The sequence below is a fragment of the Mustela putorius genome, unplaced genomic scaffold (genome assembly GCF_011764305.1).
Source record: "Mustela putorius furo isolate JIRA1106 unplaced genomic scaffold, ASM1176430v1.1 tig00003901_pilon_pilon_pilon, whole genome shotgun sequence".
Taxonomy (NCBI): Eukaryota; Metazoa; Chordata; class Mammalia; order Carnivora; family Mustelidae; genus Mustela; species Mustela putorius.
The window spans coordinates 15852948-15872451 of NW_025422049.1; the positions used below are offsets into that span (position 1 = coordinate 15852948).

Below are 19504 nucleotides of genomic sequence, written 5' to 3' on the forward strand. Positions count from 1 at the left end.
CTCTCCCTCTCTTAAAAAAAAAAAAAAGTTTCAATTTTAAGACATTTTCTTTCCCACATACATTTTCCAGACACCAACTGTGATTCGGTACATTCATTTCTATTTCAGTAGAGAGTAAGCTTGACTGTGCTTTGCTGAGCTAAGAGCTGTGAGCCAACGGGACCAAAGAGGGGAAAGCTGGTTCTCCTGAGGCCTGCTGCCTCCCCACCCTCGAATTTAGGTTTCCCAACTCACTGTCCCCTCTTTTCTCCAGGGACAACAGCACTGGTGATTGACACATCCACAGGCAGCCCTGAGAGCCAGATTCTTATCTATATGACCATGGGGCTGCTAATTTGTCTGCCAATCTTCGTTTTTTCTGAGAATCATTTTCCTCTTCCTAGAATCAGACCCAACATTTAAGGTAATGGAGCAGCCAACTAGAGTCCTCAGAGAGTGTTTGATGCCTGTCCTCTCTTTCCATCCCTGCTGTCCCAGCCCTTGCCCGAGTCAGCCAGCAAGTCGGTCACCTGTACTATTATGACAGGGGACTCAGTACTGCTCTTAACCATTTCCCCTATTCTGCCTCCAAAGTGTCACCAAAGTAACTTTCTAAAATGTGTTTCTCATCATGCCACTCCTACTGTTTTTTTTAAAAGATCTTTGAGTAACCCAGTTACGTAGGCTATTATTAAATAAATAAATTAGTATCTGCTAGTATCAGAGTCCCCATTATCCCAATTTCTTGTCTTCATGGTCTTTACCATGATTTCAGTCTATCTTACTTACGGCTTTTCTTGCTTATCACTCCTTCCACTGGAACGGAGCTTTCATTCTGTCAGGGTTTTTATCTGCCTGTCCTTAAAACAGTGGCTGACACATGTCAGATAACCAATATCGATTGAATGAAGGACTCTGTAAATCAAATTCTGTCAGCCATGGCTTTTCCTTTTTTTTTTTTTCCAATAAATGAACTTTATTGACTTTTATGATTACAAATGTAATACATGCTTACTGCGAGAATCTGGAAAGTACAGAGAAGTAGAAAGAGGAAAATAAGAACACCCACAATCCCACCACCTGAAGGCAAACACTGCTCATAGAATGTTCTAACTATCTATGCCTGTTTAAAGACCAAGAACTTTATCAAGAGTGCTGGTCACAAAGCACAATAGCCAAGGGGAGCGGGGGGCACTTGATTACTGAGGGAGCCACCAAGATCAAAGCTAACAATTTGACACCGAGGAACAAAACAGGGGCCATAGACAAAAGATTAAGAAGTCAGAAGTTGACAACACAAGAACAAGTTGGGTTATGATAAGAGTGTAGTGAGATGGTGCTTGTCAATTAGCCCAGTACCAATCACATAATACATAATCAATACATGTTAGCCACTACTATGATTACTATTGTGGATTAAAGCGAAGAGTTTAAGATGGAGACTATAAACATGGCAAGGGCCCTGGAGACCCATCTTGGGTGCGTGAGTTGAGGCATATGAAAAGAGTGGTTTAGGAGCGGGCATCACTCTCTTTACAGGCTCCCCTGCCCGGTGAAATGGGACCAGGTCTTCCTCACGTTTGCCTGATGACACATGGCAAGACATTCTAAGGTGTTTTGGAGGTAGGACATGGTTTATCCTGCCTAGACTTTTCTCTCGACCAGGAATTAGGACTGGTCTTGATGGCAATAGGAGTTCAGAACCTCATACACCAAACACTCTCGAAGTCCACACTTCTGATTGTCAGGACAGGTCATAGGCATGTGGGGTAAAAGAGAAGGTGAAGTCAGACATCAGGGAGTTACGAGGGGGTGGGGGATTGTGCTTGGAGCAGGGAGGCTGAAGGAGGAAGGCCACAAGGTTTATGATGTAACTGAATAGAATGGGTCCAGGAACCAGTCCTCAAGTTAGCAGCGGAGTCAGACATCACAGGAGAAGATTCCAGAAAGCATTACTTGTTGTTGGGGGCCTTGTGATGGCCTGTGCTCTGTCGAAGGTGGTCATGCAGACCCTCTTGAGGGTCTCCATGCTCTTTCAGGTAGTAACAGCGTTTGGGAACATGCTGGTGCTGGGAGTGAGAAAAACAGACAGACAAAAACCAGCAGAGGTAAGAGCCACACTTACTATGATGCTAGGGGGGTTCTGCCTGGATAACGTCAGTAACTAAGCAGTTCAAGAAACTTGGCTAACGTACCACATGCACATAACGTGTGACTGAGGACTAGGCTGGCCAGATTCCCCAGTGACCTGGGTCCACAACACATGTGCTTGTAGGTAGGACTGAGCTCCCCAAAAAGATGATGCCTCCCTTGGGATAATTGGAGAGTTGGGCCCCAGGTGGTTCCCTCATAATCAGCCCCTCCCCGCCCCCAGGAACTTGGGCAGGGGCGTTGCTTCAAAGTGGTTAATATGCCCCCAATCACTGCATAGCCAGGCCACCTATGAAACTCCGGGTTGGGGGTTGGGGGCTAGAAGTTCAATGCCTCCCACTCACTCACCTCTTCCTTATTCTACCCAAAGGAGCAGGGTGCATTCCCCATCACCCCCCACCACTGCCCTTGAGTGTGTTTCCCCCATCATTACCTCCTCAGTCTGCTGATAGGAGTTCAGTTCATTCTCCATTGCCTCTTCATTATTCCGCTTACAGGCTGACAGCAGAACCTGGCCAGAGCTGCCTGGGGAATCCTTCTCTTCAGCCAGCTGGCACTCGGTATACAGGGACCTGTCTATCAGCTCCTTTAGGCTGCCAGCCACCTTCAGGAAGATCCGGCCCATTTTGGTGGTAACAGCTTCTGAGAGTCCTTCCAGAAACCTGGTCCGTAGAATGGCATCAGACCAAGACAAATGTCGGGCCAGCAGCAGGAAGTCAGTGGCGTACTGCCTGACTGACTTCTGGCCCTGCTTGGGATGGCAAAGAACGGCACTGAGGATGTCTATCTCGGACAGGGAGTCATATAAGCCCTGTGATCTGCTCAGGAAAGATCTGTTTTCATCGGAGAGGGGGTTGCCTACCTCCATCTGCAAGATGGACCACCTCTCTGCTGCCCCCAGATGAAGGGACACCAGAAACGCCATTTTCTCAGAGTCATTCAAAAAGCCCTTCATTTGCTTCTCCTCATCAACTTCCATCTCCTCCTCCACAGAGCATGAGCCCCGGGCTGCCTCCTGCTCATCTAAGAGGTAACAGAGTGCTGGGGTCAACATGCCAAAGGATGGGACTTCCTGTGGTGTTGGCTTCCTTGTTTCGGCTGTTGTGGCAGTTGTGTGGGGTATGGACTTTGATCCAGATGCTGTGACATTGATGTGAGAGGCAGAGGTTTCTCCAGAATCCATGGCTTTGATTTCCAAAGTGGACATCACTCCGGAGACTGTGGCTGCCATCTGGGGCGTGGACAGGGCTCCCGGGACTGGGCCCCTCACTGGTGGCACGGACATCCCTCCAGGCACCGTGGCTCTCAGAATTGGCGTGGACATCATTCCAGAACCTGAGGCTTTCATGGGCGGCACAGGCATCCCTCCGGAAGTTGCGTATGTGGTTTGTGGCAAGGACGTAGATCCAGAACTCGTGACTCTTGTTTGGAGTGTGAACACTGTCCCAGAGGCCATGCTTTTCATTAGCGGCACAGACATGTCTCCAGAAGCCATGGCTGACATCAGTGGCATGGGCATGGTTCCAGGGGCTGTGGCTCTCGTTAATGGCTTGGACATCCCTCCAGAGGCCATGGCTGTCATTTGTGCAGGGGCCATTTTTCCAGAGGCTGGACCTCTCAATATCTCTGCAGATACAGCTTCAGAGGCTGAAGGTCTCCTTAGTGGTACAGACACGATTCCAGAGACTGGGGCTCTTACCAGTGGCGGAGACATTACCCCAGAGGCTGGAGCTCTCATCGATAGTGTGCACATCTCTCCAGAATCTGCAGGCATTATTTGTGGTGCAGACATTGCTCCAGAGGTGGTGCTTCTCATCAGTGGCAGGGACACCCCTCCAGTGGCCGTGGCTATCATTTGAGGCATGGACATCGCTTCACAGGCTGTGGATCTCATCAGGGGTGTGGACATGGCTTCAGGGACTGGAGCCATCATTTGTGGCATGGGCATCATTCCAGGGGCTGAAGCTGTTATTTGTGGAGTAGACATTGCCCCATACGCTGGGACTCTCAGAGATGTGGCCATTTCTCCAGAAACTGGGGGTCTCATAAGTGGTGGGGACATCTCTCCAGAGGATGAAGCTTGGGTGAGCAGTGCAGACATCTCTCCAGGATCTGGGGCTCTCATTAGTGGTGTGGGCAGCACCCCAGAGGCTGGGGCTCTCATTTTGGGTGTGGACATCATTTCTGAGGCTCGGGTTTGCATCTGCAGTGGGGAGACCCCTCCAGAGGTCATGGTTCTCATGAAGGACATGGACATCCCTCCAGAGTCGTGGGGGCTCATTGGCTGACCGGGCATCTTTCCAGAGGCTGTGGCTCTCATTAATGCTGTGGGCATCACTCCAGGGCCTGGGGCTCCCATTAGAGGCATGGCCATAGTTCCAGAAGCTGCAGCTGTCATTTGTGGTGTGGACATGTCTCCAGAGGCCGGGGCTCTCATTAGTGGTGTGGGCATCCCCACAGAGGCCGTGTCTGTCATCTGCCGCATGGACCTAACTCCAGAAGTGGTGTCTCTCATTAGCACCGTGGAGATGTCTCCAGAAGCTGTGGTTGTCATTTGCTGCATGTACATTGCTTCTGAGGCTTTGGATGTCGTTAGTGGCTTGGACACTGTTCCTGAGGCTGTAGCTCTCATTTGTGGCAAGGACATCACTCCTGAGGCTGTGTCTCTCATTAGCAGTGGAGACATGGCTCCAGAGGCTTTGGCCGTCATCAACGTGGTGGACATTGCTCCAGAAGCTGAGGCTCTCATTTGTGTCACAGCTGTCACTCCCGAGGCTGTGGCTCTTCTCTGTGGCATAGATATCACTCCAGAGACAGGGGCTCTCATTGGCAGTGTGGACATGGGTCCAGAGGCTGGGGCAGACAGTTGTAGCATGGACATTGTTTCAGAGGCTTGGACTGTCATTGGCTGTGTGGGCATAGCCATAGAGGCTGGGGCTCTCCTTAGTGGCGTGGACATCATGGCAGAGGCTGGGGGTCTCATTCGTAGGGTGGACATTGCCTCACCAGCTGTGGCTTTTGTTAAGCCTGTAGACACCGCTCCAGAAGTTCTGGCCATGGTTAACTGTGTGGACATCACTCTAGAGGCTGCGGTTGACATTTGCTCCATGGACATGGCTCCAGAGGTTGTGGCTGTCATCAGTGGTGCAGACATGTCTGGAGAGTCTGGGACTGACTTTAGCGGTGTTGGCATATTGCCAGAGGCTAGAGCTTTCATTCGTGATATGGACCTCACTCTCGGGTCTGAGGCTCTCATTGGTCCCAGTTGGTCCAACTGGTCTCCAGTGGCTGCTGCTATCATTGCTGGAGTAGACATGATTTGAGGGTCTAGATTTTGTGTTAATTGTGGGGGCATCACTCCAGAGTCCTGGGCTGACACCAGCTGGCTGGGCATCACTCCCGAAGTTAAGGCTGTCATGAGCAGTGGGGACATGGCTTCAGTGTCTGGAGCTACCTTAGGCAATGTGGACACCTCTCCGGCATCTGGGACCGCCAGGACTGGTGCAGACATTGCTCCAGAACCTGGCGCTGACATTATCAGTGAAGACCCGACTCCAGGATCTGTGCCAGACATTAGCTGGGTGGAGATTTCCGCAGAGTCTTGGGTGCTCATTGGCTGGGTTGACGTTGTTTCCGAAGCAAGGGCTGACATTATCAGTGAGGATAAGGCTTCAGAGTCTGTGCCTGACATTAGCAGCGAAGATATCTCTCCAGAGGCCAGAGCAGTCATTAGGACTTTAGACATTGCTTCAGTGTCTTCATCAGTAATTTGCAATGGTGACATGACTTCAGAGCTTGGAGCTGGCATTGGCTGCTGCGTGGACATCACTCCAGGATTTATATCTGGCATTAGGAGCGAAGATATGTCTCCAGAATCTGGGGCCAGCATCAAGGGTGTGGACATCGCTTCAGAGGCTGGAGTGTTCATTATTGGTGCGGACAGCGCTCCAGAGGATGAAGCTGGCATCGCCAATGGTGATATCTCTGCAGAATGTGGTGTGGTCATTAGTGCTGTGGACATTGTTCCAAAGTCGGGAATTGTCATCAGCCCCGGGGACATTAATCCATAGTCTGAAGTGGACAGCAATGGGGAGAGTGTTCCAGAATCTGAGGCTGGCATGAGCAAGGGGGACAGCACTTCCGCATCAGAAGCTGGCATGAGCAATGGGGACAGTGCCCCAGAGTCCGAGGCTGGCATCAGTGGTGGGGACAGTGCTCCAGCATTTGATGCTCCCATTAGAGGTGCAGACATGGTGTCAAAGGCTGGGGATGTCATCAACTGTGCAGACATCCCTCCGGGGTCTGACACTGATGTAGAGACTGTAGGCTGTACTTGAGACTGTAAGATCTGGACCTCTGCTCTGGTCTCTATTATTGGTCCAGAGAAGGTCGTGCCCCTGTTCTGGGGCTCGACATTTTCCTCCCTCAGCATACTGTTGAATCGGAGTGAGCTTAAAGGTATGGACATGTCTGCCATGGCCACGAGATGAAGATCGTCTAGAGAGAGTCCCTAAAGTGATGAGATCAAGGAGTCGTGCTGAAGCCCAAATGGCAAGAAAATCTGTAAACAGGAAACAAGTTTGGTAGTCAAAAGCCAGTATCAAAAAGATTGGGAGGTAGACCAATGACTGGCGACGGGGACCTTTTCCGCGCGTTGCAAATACGTGGCACCAGAGATGGGCCTATCAAGTTAAAGGAGCTGTGCAACCGCGAACGGACTTAAAGCTGGAGCAAAGATCTCTTCCAGCCCTGTTCTTTTCAAACCAATCCACTCAGTCCCAGAGCCCAGCACAGCACAGCCTCTCCATTTCTAAACGCTATAAATGCCGGCTAGCTCCGGAGCCAGGAGCCTCGGCGTCCCAAAACAAATGAAGCGACAGCGCCACATTGTGGGAAACTGTGAGAAGTGCAGTCTCCCTCTCCCACCAGAGCACTCACAGCCAAGGCACTAGGGGACCTGCAGGAGAAAGCTTTTTGCCCCGGGGCTGATCATTAGTTCTTAGGACTCATTGAGTCCTGCCCAGGGGGTTAATCCCCATTTTGCTACTCTGATTGTCCTGAAGGTCCCTCTCAGGAAAAAGCAAGGCATTTATTTGATCCATGGGCTGAAAATCCTGTTTAATATCACAGCATTTTGTGAACCAAAAATCCTATTATCATTTTTATTACTGACAAACGCAGCAACCACTACGACTACCATGGGTTGCTCACTTAGTGTGTTCCAGGCACTACACTTAGGCAATTGCACACAAACTCCAAACTGTCTAGAAGGTACAGGGATTTGCAAGTGTTACTCCATTTGAATCTTTCACCCTGTGTGATAGTATTATTATTCCCATTTTCCAGCTTTCTCAGATTCGCCAGGGTTTGGGGCTAAGTAGGGTCACGGTGACAGTAAAAACTGTATGGTCCTTACGATCACCCCTTCCTCGGTGTTGTCTAGACTTTGGCATCCCTAACGCTGCATTAAGTTGCCGTTCTGACATCATTTGAATAGCACGTACAGATTTCAACTTTCTCCGATAACACACAGGTGGGCAATCTCCAGTCTGCCCCCATAAGCAGCCCCAAGAGGGGCTTCTTGGCACATAGCTTGGAAAGCAACACACACATTATACAATGTTGACGCACCCCCACAGCCTGCCCATGCCACAAACGGAACACTTGCTTATTTGGGACAATGTCACAAAAGTCATCAATCTCGTGGCATTGTGCCTCCATAATGATAACAAGAATACTAGCAACAGAAATACTAACAGTGAACATTTCCTAAGCATGTGCTGACTGGCAAGCACTCTGCTAGGCACTTTACACGCATCATCTCATTTGGTCCCCACAACGTCGCTAAGAGATTTCAGCACTCCATCTTCATCAGCGAGGTAACTAAGGCCCAGAGAAGCTTAATAACCTGCCTGCTGTCACACAGATTGCCGGGTACGTTCAATGCCAGAGCCCCCTACTATGGCATAATGTGCTATCTCACTGTGCTAGAATAAGCCACCTTGTCTGCCTTTTCTCCCTCTTAGTCACATCACCAACACAACCCCCACCACCCACCATCCCCACCACCAATCTCCAGCCTGGACAGCCCCAGAAGGGGGCATAGGAAGAAAAATATTAGCCTCTTACTGGCACTTTGGTTGCCCTAATAATTAGCACAATGGGAAAGATGAGTCAAAAGAGCATTCATAGATGTCCACTTCCCATCTTCAGAAAAATCCCTGAATATGCTACAGTTCCCCACCAGGCAAAACCCGGAAAGATCTTACCTTGCCAGTTAGGGAGAAGAGAGTATGTCCTCTGCGCCCCTGGCTCTTTGGGTCTGGCCAATTTACTTATGCCCCATGCCCAGCCAGTTCATTAAAGTAAGACCCAGTACCAGCAGCTGTTCCCTGCAATCTCCCTTAGCTATCCCCTGCCACGCCCCCCTCCTGCCCGCCAGCCAGCCAGCCAGCCTGCCCGCCCACCCGCCCCACTGCTCCTGACTTGCTAGTGCTTGCTCCGTCTCTCTGGTCCCAGATTCCTGCCTCTATATAGGCTCTGACATTTGCCTCTGGCCGCCTTTCATTTGACAGCCCTCCAGAAGCTCCGCTTTAGCACTTGGCCTATGCAACTCCACCCCTTTTCCCCCTCACCCCCAATAGTTGCGCCAGCCCCCTCTGCCCCCCTCTGGCTGTCCCAGAGAAAAGAGGAGATTCACGCAATTCCAGAGATGAGACAGAAATGAGACATATCCTCTGCAGCTGAGCAGACCCAGGAGTCTGGGGAGCTAGGCTGCGATGTGGAAGTGTGGGCAGAGGGGGAGGTGTTGGGGGGGGGGGTAAGGGGAACTGGGGCTGGAGGCTGAGTGCAATGATCAGGAGAGTTCCAAGGGTTTTGGGTGCAGGGAAACCAGGGTTTGAGAGGATGGGCCGTGGGTGCTATTAATAGAGGCCTGCCACTGTAATAATAAAAAGCCAATTTGCCCCCGTGTCAGATACCCGGAGGGAAATCTGACAACCCGTGTCCCCACCATGGGGCTAGAATTTGATGGCCAAGGCTCTGGAGTGTGCGGCCAGCTGGCACAAAAAGCACGCCAGTCCCGAGCCTACCAGGTGAGGGTTTACTCACAGAGGCAGTCTCCCACCTGCTTTCCACAACTGGGGCACAAGGTCAAGGTCAACTAGCAGAAAGGTTTACCAGAGCCCTCAAACTTTCCGAATCATGATCCTTTTAACCACCAGAGGCAGGGCAGAATTGGTCCCTGAGCCCCCCCACAAGGCAAAGCCTTCAGGTGAAGTTCAAGTAGCCCAGGTAGATAGGGATGCAGATCTGAGAGTTGGTGGCGGGAGGCATTCAGGTTATTTGTAAACCTTCCCATGCTCACCATTAGCCACCAACACTACCCAGACAGTCGGGCTAAGTTAAGAACACCTACGAGGCAGGCGCTGATGCTTAGAGAAATTGCTACCGAGTCCCAGAGCTAGTCAATGACAAAGCTCCGACTGGGGCCCTGGGTGGATGAGGACCCCAAAATCATTTCCTCTCTTTGGAATCAGACAAGTGGCTGGAAAGGCTCCAAGCATTCGACTCACTGCCACCTTCCTCCTCCCACCCCCACCAGTGGCTGACTTATGGTGAGAATAATCATAATAGTAATAGTAATACCACCAACTGACTTTGATTGAGCTCGTCCCGCATGCCAAGAACTGGGCTGAAGGCTTTACATTCTCTCATTTGACCCCGTGAGCTTGGTCCTATTAATTCCCATGTTACAAAGAAGAAAACTGAGCCCCAGTGGGGGAACTGCCATGACCACAAGCACACAGCTCTGTTGGACCCCAGATCTCCTCCCTTTCCCCTAAACCAAAAGATACTCCCAGAAAGCCGACAACAGCAACAACTATGTACCTCACCAGGAAAGCAAGCATTTACTGTGCCAGGCCCTGTGCCAAGCGCTTTGTGTACAGGGTCTCATTTGTTACTCATAACAACTTTATGAGGTCTATATGATCATCACCTTCATTTCTAGATGGGGAACCAGAGGCACAGAGAGGTTAACTAGCTTTCCCAATGTCACACAGCTAGAAAGCACCGTTGTTTAGGATCATAAAATTTGGGCAATGACCTCATATGCCGGTGTTAAAACACACTTCACTGAATTGTTAAGCAAATTGTGGTGGATCAGTAGCAGCCATTGAAACTGGTGAGCTGATTTTTATAAGATAACTACCTATATTTTTGCACTGAAAAAAAAAATACAGTCTGGAAGGACACAGAGCAAAATGTTAACAGCGACCGTACTTGAGTGGTGGAATTAAAGGGGATTTTTACTTGTCTTTTTCTTATCTGTGTTTTTTCGTTTGTCTATAACGGACCCATATTACTGGTGCTCTAGGGGAAAAATGTTTTCTTTTGCAAAAAGGTGTGTTCCCCTGGGGTTCTATGTCTAGCCCTCTCTCCTGCTCTTTCCACAGGCTCTCTCTAGGGATTCCCAACATCTCCCTGACCCAAGCAACTTTTCTCTCCCAACACACTTAAGGTTTCCACTACTTGGCTCCTCACTCAGCAGTGACCTCTGAGAAATATCTCCAATGGCTTGCATTTCCTCTGTATTTTGTTCTGCTCTGTTTTGTTTTGAAAAGCAATTTCTCATTTGCCCAACTTTTATTTCTACCTGATAATTATACAAATAATCTTGGAATAAAAACTGGAAATCCTACATGCAGATAAAGCGAGTCCCGATCCTACCCCACCCCCTATCCCCTCGAGTCTGTTCACAGTTGGGTGTGTCTCCTTCCAAACTTTTTCTAGCTGCAATGGCATTCAGAGTTCATATCATGCAATTGCTTGCAAAACCCAGTGTGTGCAAAGAGCTACAGTTGGAAAACCATTCTGGCACTGGCCACTCCAGGATTCCAAGTTCTGGTCTATGGTGACTGTTCGTCATCGACCTCCTTCGAAGGAGGCTAGTGAGAGAGACATGGCCCTCACTGCACGCTCTGTCCATTTGGGGCACGGACTTGCATTTTATTAATGCCAGTGTCTCTCCGAACACAGAGAGGGGAGGCCTTCTAAGGCAGGAAAAGCCCAGAAATTGCTTCTTAGCATCTCTGAGGTTCCTCACGTCCTGCCCAGTCTGCACTGATCAATACAGCTAGGAGGTGTCTTTCTCCTGCCGCCTCACAAAAGGTAATTGAGTTTGGGGGATTGCATGGCTAGCTGCTCGGGGAAATAAGAATAAACAAGAGACGGTTCAATATGTCAACAAACAGCTTTCCAGCTCTTGAAAATAAACCTTTCCCTAGATTCTCAACAATATGCTCTCCCCCAGCCCCAGCAAACAGGCGCCCGGATAACTGAAAATAGACCACCTCGGGATTAAGAAATACCTGGTTGACTTCAGAGTCTTTTGCCTTCCCTGGTCGCCCCGCCTTTCTCACCAACAGCCCTGACACTTGAAATGCCCACCCGGTTCTTTATAAATAGAGGAGTGGGAGTGGGGTGGAAATAGCCAGCATTTACAGAACGCTCACCCCGCCAGGCAATGTGTTAAGCACTTTGCAGACAATACATTATTTCTTGCCCCATAAGCCAATGAAGTGGGTTTTTTTTTTACCCCCTCCCCCTTTTATAAATCAGCTAAGGAACTGAAGTGGAGAGAAAATAAAATCAAGTAACTTACCTTAGCTCTCACAGCCGAGAGGGTGAAGCTGTGCTTGTCACTCGGGTCTGTCTGACTCAGCTGGTGCTCTTAACTCACAGGAGAGTCACAACACTGTCTTCAAGTCTGTGAAGGGCTGTCATATGGAAGAGAGGGTAGGTGTGTTCTGGGTAGCTCCAAAGAGAAGGATTTGACTGTTAGTTGGGAATTATGCTTTCGTTGCATGTGCGGCAAATTCCCCAAACAACATGTATATGCATGTCCAACTCTATAGGGAAAATTATAAGAAGAGCAAACGGAACTGTGGTCTTGAAGGGTCTGTGGAATTGGAGAGAACAGGAGGGATACTGGAGAACTGCAAATGGGCAGTGTCCCAATTTTCTTAAATAAGGGAACTAGAGACCGGTATACTGTAAACTCCAGAGCTGTAAGCTTGATGTCAACCCTCGGAGAGATTCTGCTGCAGATTATGGAGCAGGTAATTTATAAGCACTTAGGGCATAAGTGCTCATAGGACATACCCAGAGCAGCTTCTCAGACTCGCAGCCCTTGCAAAGCAACGAACTGGGAGACAGACCGTGGGCTGCCGGATTTTTATTTTTTATTTCCAAGGAAAGACATTAAGAATGAAAACCAAACAACACTAAGTTATCATTTCAGAAAAAAAAATAGCAAGGGCTTACTTTAAACATCAAAAGAGAAGGCAGTTCTCTCAGAATAAAGGACAGTTGTTGAAATAAAATAGATTTCACTTTACGAAATGTGGACTACATAGTCCTCGGGTTTTCTCTTTGCACAGAAGGCTGCTGCAATTTTCCTGGAAGGCGGGCACTTTTCCAGGGACCTGCTTTAGGGATTCACTCAGAGCTAAAATATCAACACGTGTAAGATCAGATATCTATATGACAGAAAGTCTCTCTGGCCAGAAGAGGAAAGAGCAGACAGAGTTTGACCTTAGCCTAAGCGAGGACACTACTGTTAGGTAAAGCGTGCGCAGGAACAAACGTGAGAGAAACAAAAGCTGCCAAGCACAGATTCAAGCCCAGCTGAGACGAGTCTTAGCCAATACATCTGACCTATGCCACCCCTTGGACAACACAGCCCTCATGTCTGATACGTGACTGATGCCATTAAGCCCTTGGACCACAAACCAGTTTCCGACTGAAGGCTCTCTATGCCACTTTCAGATTGTAACTTGTCTTACCGAGGCAGAGTTCCTAAAGGTGGATCAATTCAAAACCGGTTCAATACCACTACCAGAGTGGGGTTCTTTGCACAGCGACCTAGAAGGAGGTCAGCATTTTTATCAATGGCGTCAATAAGTGCACGAATGGAAATCTTACACAATTATTGGAGGGCTGAGAAGACCCGCCACGAGCAGCCTAAGAAGTTAGGTTTACATTTTAAATGTTGTGGTTTACAACCCATCTCTCCGTATTTGGTCATTTTCTCTCCTGTGCTCTGTTGCGCATGCACTAAGTTCTTGCAATTTGCGCTCCTCGTGGAAAATGCTTAGTGAACACATGTTAGCTGGGAACTCCGTACCTTGCAGAGCAGATAGGGTCCTCTGGACAAACTGCTGAGCATTCATCTCTTTCCTGTCAGTTGACATTGACCCTGTTCCTGAAGGTGAGGGCAGTGCAGTATACTTGACCTTGTTCCCATATTTTCCCAAACTGCATCTCTCCAAGTGTGGTCAGGGACCCTCTGTGTTAGCCGCCCCCTAAGAGGACTGTTAAAATGGAGATGCAGATTTGGGGGGCGGGGGGAGTGGAGGGGCAGAAGGGGGGAGGCGCATTCCACTTTCCCAGACTTAGTAGGTCTGGGGTGAAGCCAAGGAATCTGCATTTTGACCCAAGCGATTCTGCCCGACGCACCCTAGAGTTTTAGAATCATTGGCTTAGAGGCGTCGAGCAGCCTGATTTTTCCATCCGACAAGCCTGGGCTTCGACCCCAGCATTTAATGACTCCGCCTCAGTTTCCTTGTCTGTAAAGCAGGGAGAGTAACAGCACCTACCTCACAGGCTCTTGGAATGTTTTAAACAAAAAAACATGTGTCAAGTGTCTGGCATTTAGGTGAGGTTCAGTAATCTCTCCTGGTCCTGCTTTATTCGTGGGCCCTGTGTCTCTGAGTTCGGCTGCTGCTCCAGGTGCCAACTGTTCCCTCTTTCTAGGGCTCCTATTCAAACTCCCCAAGCGCTAGACTCTCATTGGCCCAAACTTCGTCACCACTGTGCTTGTCGGGCAAAGTTCTCATCCTGAGGTCCCTCATAGGCTGCTTGCCAGCCTATAGAGTGACGGCTCTCTCCTGGCTCAATAGGCTATTGCCGGGGGGCGGGGGGGGGGGTTGCGGGTCACGTGGTACCAAACATAGCCACCTATTCATAAGAAACTTCTACTTCCCCCAGCTAGGGTCTGTGGATGGAAACTTCTTAGAAGGGGCCCGTGGGTGTGGCAGGAATTCTGAGGCTTAGCCCGTCCAGTACACCTAGGCTTCTCATTTATCCAGCCTGCCAAAGGAACGAAGCGTTCAAGTTCACTGTAGTCTCTCTTGAATTCCGACTTTTCCTCTCCATCAGGCCAGGAATGCCAGTCTTCAAAAAACAACGAGACCACAGGCAAGGGGGAAAACAGCTACCGCTACCACCGCCACCGCCACCACAACAACCACACTAACCCTAAAATGAGACTGTCTGTTTCTAGAAGACGTCTTTCAGTTCTCAATGCACTTTTGTGTCTATTTCTTCATTGCAAACTGGCAGTCCCAGGCAGGATCCAGACTGCTGGCAGATTTTATTTGACCCGTACAATGTTTCTGAACATTGTGTAATTAGTTGCCAACATTGAAAAGTCAGGAGACTTCCTGTAAAGAGTGGTACCCACCCAGCTATCTTGGTTAGAACCCCAGCTCTGCCTCGTATCAGCTTTGGGACACTGGGCGAATGATTTGACCTTTCTAAGCCTAGGGATGATAACAATCATGTCCGTCTCACAGGGTTAAGGGTCTAACTAAATGAGTTTAGGCATATAAACTACTTAGAACAATACCTGGGGTGTGGCAAGTGGTAAATATTTGTTTCCTTTTTAAAAAAGACTTTATTTGAGAGAGAGGGCACTTGAGCAGGAGAGGAGAGGGGCAGAGGGAGAGGGAGAAGCAGACTCCCTGATGAACAGGGAGCCCGATGCGTGGCTCAAACCCAGACCACGAGATCATGACCTGAGCCAAAGGCAGATAGACGCTTACCCGACTGAGCCACCCAGGCACCCCTGTTTGTTTCTTTCATTCATCTACAGTGACTTGCTGGCCTTTCTAACAATCACAAGATTCCAAAAATAGAAATTTTATGGCAAGCTTATTTGGTAGCAAAATGGGGCCCAAATCGACAGGCTATTCACTTATCCCAGTTATAAATATTAATGTATTTGGGCACAAGAGACTGCCCCAAATCCCACTGGGGTGTTATATAATAGAAATGTACCCTAGCACTCTCCTTAATCCAAAATTCCTGAACTTTAAAAGACACCTAGCTGCAAGGGTTTCAGACAAGCTATTGTGTACCTATGCCATTATTTGTTGGTATACCTACTTGACAGATGAGAAAAATGGAGCTACTAAGCATTAAACAACCAGCCAAAAATCCCACAGCTTGGAGGCAGGAATGATACTGACCCTTAAGCGTAAAGCCACAGTGCCTAGTATGCATGTTGAGGCAGGATGCTAGTGCCTACTTGAAGGGTCCCCCGAAGAACCTTTACCAAGAGTGGGAAGCCTGGCCCAGAGTACCATTCTTCTGACTCTTTGCATTAATCTTTACTATACACCCTTGCGTTAGGGTTAGGGTGGGGGTTGTCATTATTTGCATTTTACAGAGGCGGGAGCTGAGTCCAGAGAAGAGAAGTGACTTCCCCCAAGTCACACAGCAAGTCAGGCGAGCTGGTACTAAACACTAACTTCTGTGCTTTATCTTCTTCGACCCGCGAGGCAGGTCCAAGAAAGACAGGTGCTGAACTTTCTACCGTGTTGTCTGCAGATCATCCTAAAATTCTTGACAGACCTGATGAAAGGAATGAGACCTCATTCTTCCCAGTACCATTGGCAACAATGTATAGACGATGCCACCTGCTAGGAAGCCAGAGATGGGAGATTTCCCAAATCCCAAGAAAGTCACAGAACCCCTACTATTTGCTCTTTTCTGTTGATTTTTAAGAAGCTGACACCTTAAAGAGACCTTTGCCCACTTATCAGTTCCCCCATTTGAAATGCAGAAAATAGAGCGTTGCTATTTTATACTGTTAGTGCATCAGAGTTCTGGCCTCAGCACAGGCAAGCCTTCTGACACTGCCACCAACTCAAGCAAGTTGGAAAAGAGAAGGCTAGGCTGTGCCCCCAGGTGACCTCGTGCCTCTCCTAAGCTCATGGCTGGAGTTCCTCCTCCCCCCCCCCCCAACAAATCTGCACTTTGATCACACACCCACAGCGGCCCAGATCTTTGAATTCAGCAATTCTTTTTCAGGTTTCAGCGAGGCATTGGCAGCCTGAGCTATTTTGGGACACTTTCTCTGCTGTGGATGCCACTTTCGGAATACGCCAGGAACATGTTAAGGACCTGGAGCTTGCAGTCCTGGACCCATTTTCAGGCTCGCTCACACTCTCTTTTTCTCCGGGCTGATCGTGTGGAGGACAGACGCTCTTGCCAACCTAATCCTGGGAGCCTGACTACCTGGCCCGGCCACAGGCTCCAAGAGGCATTGTAGCTGCCAGCACCCTCTCGGTAAGGGGGCACGGAGGCACCAGGCAGCCTAGAGAGACAGATGTCCTAGGGGGGGTGGTCTGAGTGCATATGGACTGAAAAGCCAAGGGCTGCAGGGGAGTTGGAGAACGACAAGATTTTGCAAGCATCTTCTGCTTCCAATCATCACTTCCTAATCTGATGCAAGTGACTCGGCAGGCATTCAGGAGCCTGTGGTCGCCATTTTCCTGCCCTAAAATCCTCTGCACCTGTAAGTACCGGGGCTCACTGCCGCTCACACTGGCTTTCGAGGGGGGGGGGGCAGGGCCTTGGGGAAGGTCATCCAAATCTGAATCAGGTATGGACAGGCCTGTGGCGTTGGAAGAATTCCTGACAACCCCCCCACACCCCCGGCCCTGAACTGCTTCTTTAGTTGGGAAAATGAAAATGCCTCTTTGTTCTTTCCCGAGCATACCAGAAACTTCACCCGTCCTTCCTTTGGGGTCTCCTGTTCATCGGTGTTGTACACACCTAATTCCTCTTGTTGGACTTAATGGGAGAAGCACACCCCGGGCATTTGAATTTCCTAAACGCCACCACAGCTACGACTGTGGGCACAGCCCCTGCTGGCTTCTCCATCTTTTATGCAGCAATTTGCTAAAATAGTGAAAGATGTGGTAAGCGAAAAGGGTATCAATGAGAATTTAGAAACTCTTGCATGGTGAAACGGAGGAGTGGTGGGGTGCCGCGCTGTTAGAAAGGCTGCCACAATGGGGACGCTCCATGCTCTGCGGTGAAATGGTCCCTTTCACTGCCTTCCTATTTTAATGGAAAGAGGCCAAAATCGCCTACAGGCTCCCCAAGAAAGGAGCATTTCTGATGCTTTTATTTACCACTTTCCTGAGAGGCTGGACTGTCTCTGACTAGCCTGTCAGTCCTGAAGCAGCTCCACAGGGGGGACATTCAGCCTTTCTTTGGGGGGACCACTGAAGTTGCCTCAAAATGGCCCAGGATAACAGAGCCAGGCCCTGTTACCTGATTCCACACACCCCCCCTCCCATCGGCCAATGCCAAAACTCAATCATGCTTTGGGTACAGCATTCATCTGGAGGTGAAGTGTGAGCGTCTCTGATAGGAAGACATTTGGAAAACAGGCCATGAACCTGGCTAGGCACAGTGTCCTTCTAGGCTTCTGTAATGACTTCTTCAGCCATGAAGAAGGACAGGCCAGGCTAGGCCAGGGATCTTGCCCTGTTATTTCCACATGGCACCATCAAAGGAACACTGTGTTTAGCATAAAATACTTAAAAGCATAAGATGTTCATTAGACCAAGACTGGCTACATTCAATTTCTCAGACCGTTAATTTTGGCACTGGAGGAATTAAAACAGGAAATTCACCTTGTGTCGGGTGGAGACCAAATGAGTTATCAGGCTCTACAAGTGAACTGGCTTCAGGAGGAATTTGGTTTTGCTTTGATTGCTGCTTGTTTGTGTGGTCTTTGGTAACTCAGGGAGTTTCTCTGCCTTCCTCCTTCCGAAGAGCTCTGAGAAAAAGATGCTTGGATCATGGAAGTTAATGATCTGGGAGACTTTTGTCAAAGCCTTGAGTGTGGAGGGGGGAGGAGTTCGCCCTATGTGATGGATTCTGATTTTAACCAAAATAATCCAGACTCTGGCTTGGCAGTAACCTAAATTTTATGTCTGCCTTATGGCATTCCAAGAGTATTAAGAACGTTCCCTTGCCTTTCCAAATCTCTCCCCATCCACTCCCAAGGGCTTGAAAATTCTTAAGTACATAATTCCTTTGACTCGGGGCTTAGGCATCAGTTAAAATGCCAACCTCTTGGGGAGGGTCAACCTGTTAAGCTTCACCTGGATGCATCCCATCCTGACAGCAGCTTCGGATAGAAGGAAGAAGAGAGACGAGGAACAGGAGATCACTGTAGGTACAAACATGAGTCCCAGCACAGGGATCTAAAAACAGGACCCTGGCCAAGGCCAAAAGTACCAAGAAGCCCATCTAGAAGGAAAAATAAAACAAAAACAAAAACAAACAAGCAAAAAAAAAAAAAAGTTCTATTCTCGCTATAGTGGAGTACAAGGCAATTGACAGAGGCAGAGACTCAGGACTTGGATAATAAGACAAAGACCCGCTTCATGAAACTGGGGTACAGGGAGGAGGGAGAATCTCACATACTGAGCCACTGAACTCGGGCCCTCTAAATGGTGAAAAGACCTCAGCACAAAGAATCAAAAGGATTTCGTACTCATCTAGATGGCTGCCCCTCAACCTTGGCACTTCTCCAGCCCAGGAGGGTGGCCTATGGAGGGGGGCACATGGGGACTTAGGCTTTGAGACTCTGTTCCCACCCTTTCTTTCCCCTGGGACCAGGGCTGAATTCATACCTCTGGGGATTCACGATCGATAACAGTGACCCACCCTGTTCACCAAAAGCTGTAAGGCATCACCCTCTTCCCACATCCTTCCCAGGGCTTAGTGGACAGGGTTTTGGAGTAAAACTGACTGGTTTTAAATCCTGGCTCTGCCACTTGCTAGCTGTGCAGCCTGGGGCAAGTCATGTAACCTATCTGAGCCTCGTCTGTAAAATGGGCACAATAGTAATAGGATCTAGCAGAGAGTGCTCAAATGAGCTGATGCCAATAGAGCCCAGCACAGTGCCTGGTACAAAGCAAGTACTTAACAAAAACCAACAGTGGCTAAGATCTCCGGCTCTCTACTGTATGCACCATCATCTGAGAATGGATAGAACAGGAGATGGTCTTGTGCAAGTCAGGTCTAACGTGGCTAGATTTTTGGGAAGGCTCGCCATTTCCTTAAAGAAGCCCTCTGTTCCTTTTCCTCCAAGTCCCACAAGGTACTAGTGTCCCCAAACCTTTGCTCCCACCAGTTCTGCCTCTACTCCATTCCCTAGCTAACTAGATGGCATCTCTGCCAAGCATTCATGAAACCCTTCCCCGGGCTTCCCCTAGCCACGCCA

General features: G+C 49.1%; 1 protein-coding gene across 1 annotated transcript; it reads right to left on the minus strand.

The window, feature by feature from the left end:
- Positions 1-994: 994 nt before the first annotated feature.
- Positions 995-6676, minus strand: RTL9 (retrotransposon Gag like 9). The gene is made up of 2 exons (XM_004769061.2): positions 2564-6676; positions 995-2048 (listed from the first exon to the last, which is right to left on the minus strand). The coding sequence occupies exons 1-2, from the start codon at positions 6605-6607 to the stop codon at positions 1932-1934; spliced, it is 4161 nt and encodes a 1386-aa protein (XP_004769118.1). The 5' UTR covers positions 6608-6676; the 3' UTR covers positions 995-1931.
- Positions 6677-19504: the final 12828 nt, after the last annotated feature.

Bases quoted from the DNA above. Each gene is read 5' to 3' on its own strand.
- RTL9 (XM_004769061.2), bottom strand. From the start codon at position 6,607: ATGGCAGACATGTCCATACCTTTAAGCTCACTCCGATTCAACAGTATG. The intron at 2,049-2,563 runs GTAATGATGGGG...TCTCACTCCCAG, and splicing joins CCTATCAGCAGACTGAGGAG to CACCAGCATGTTCCCAAACG.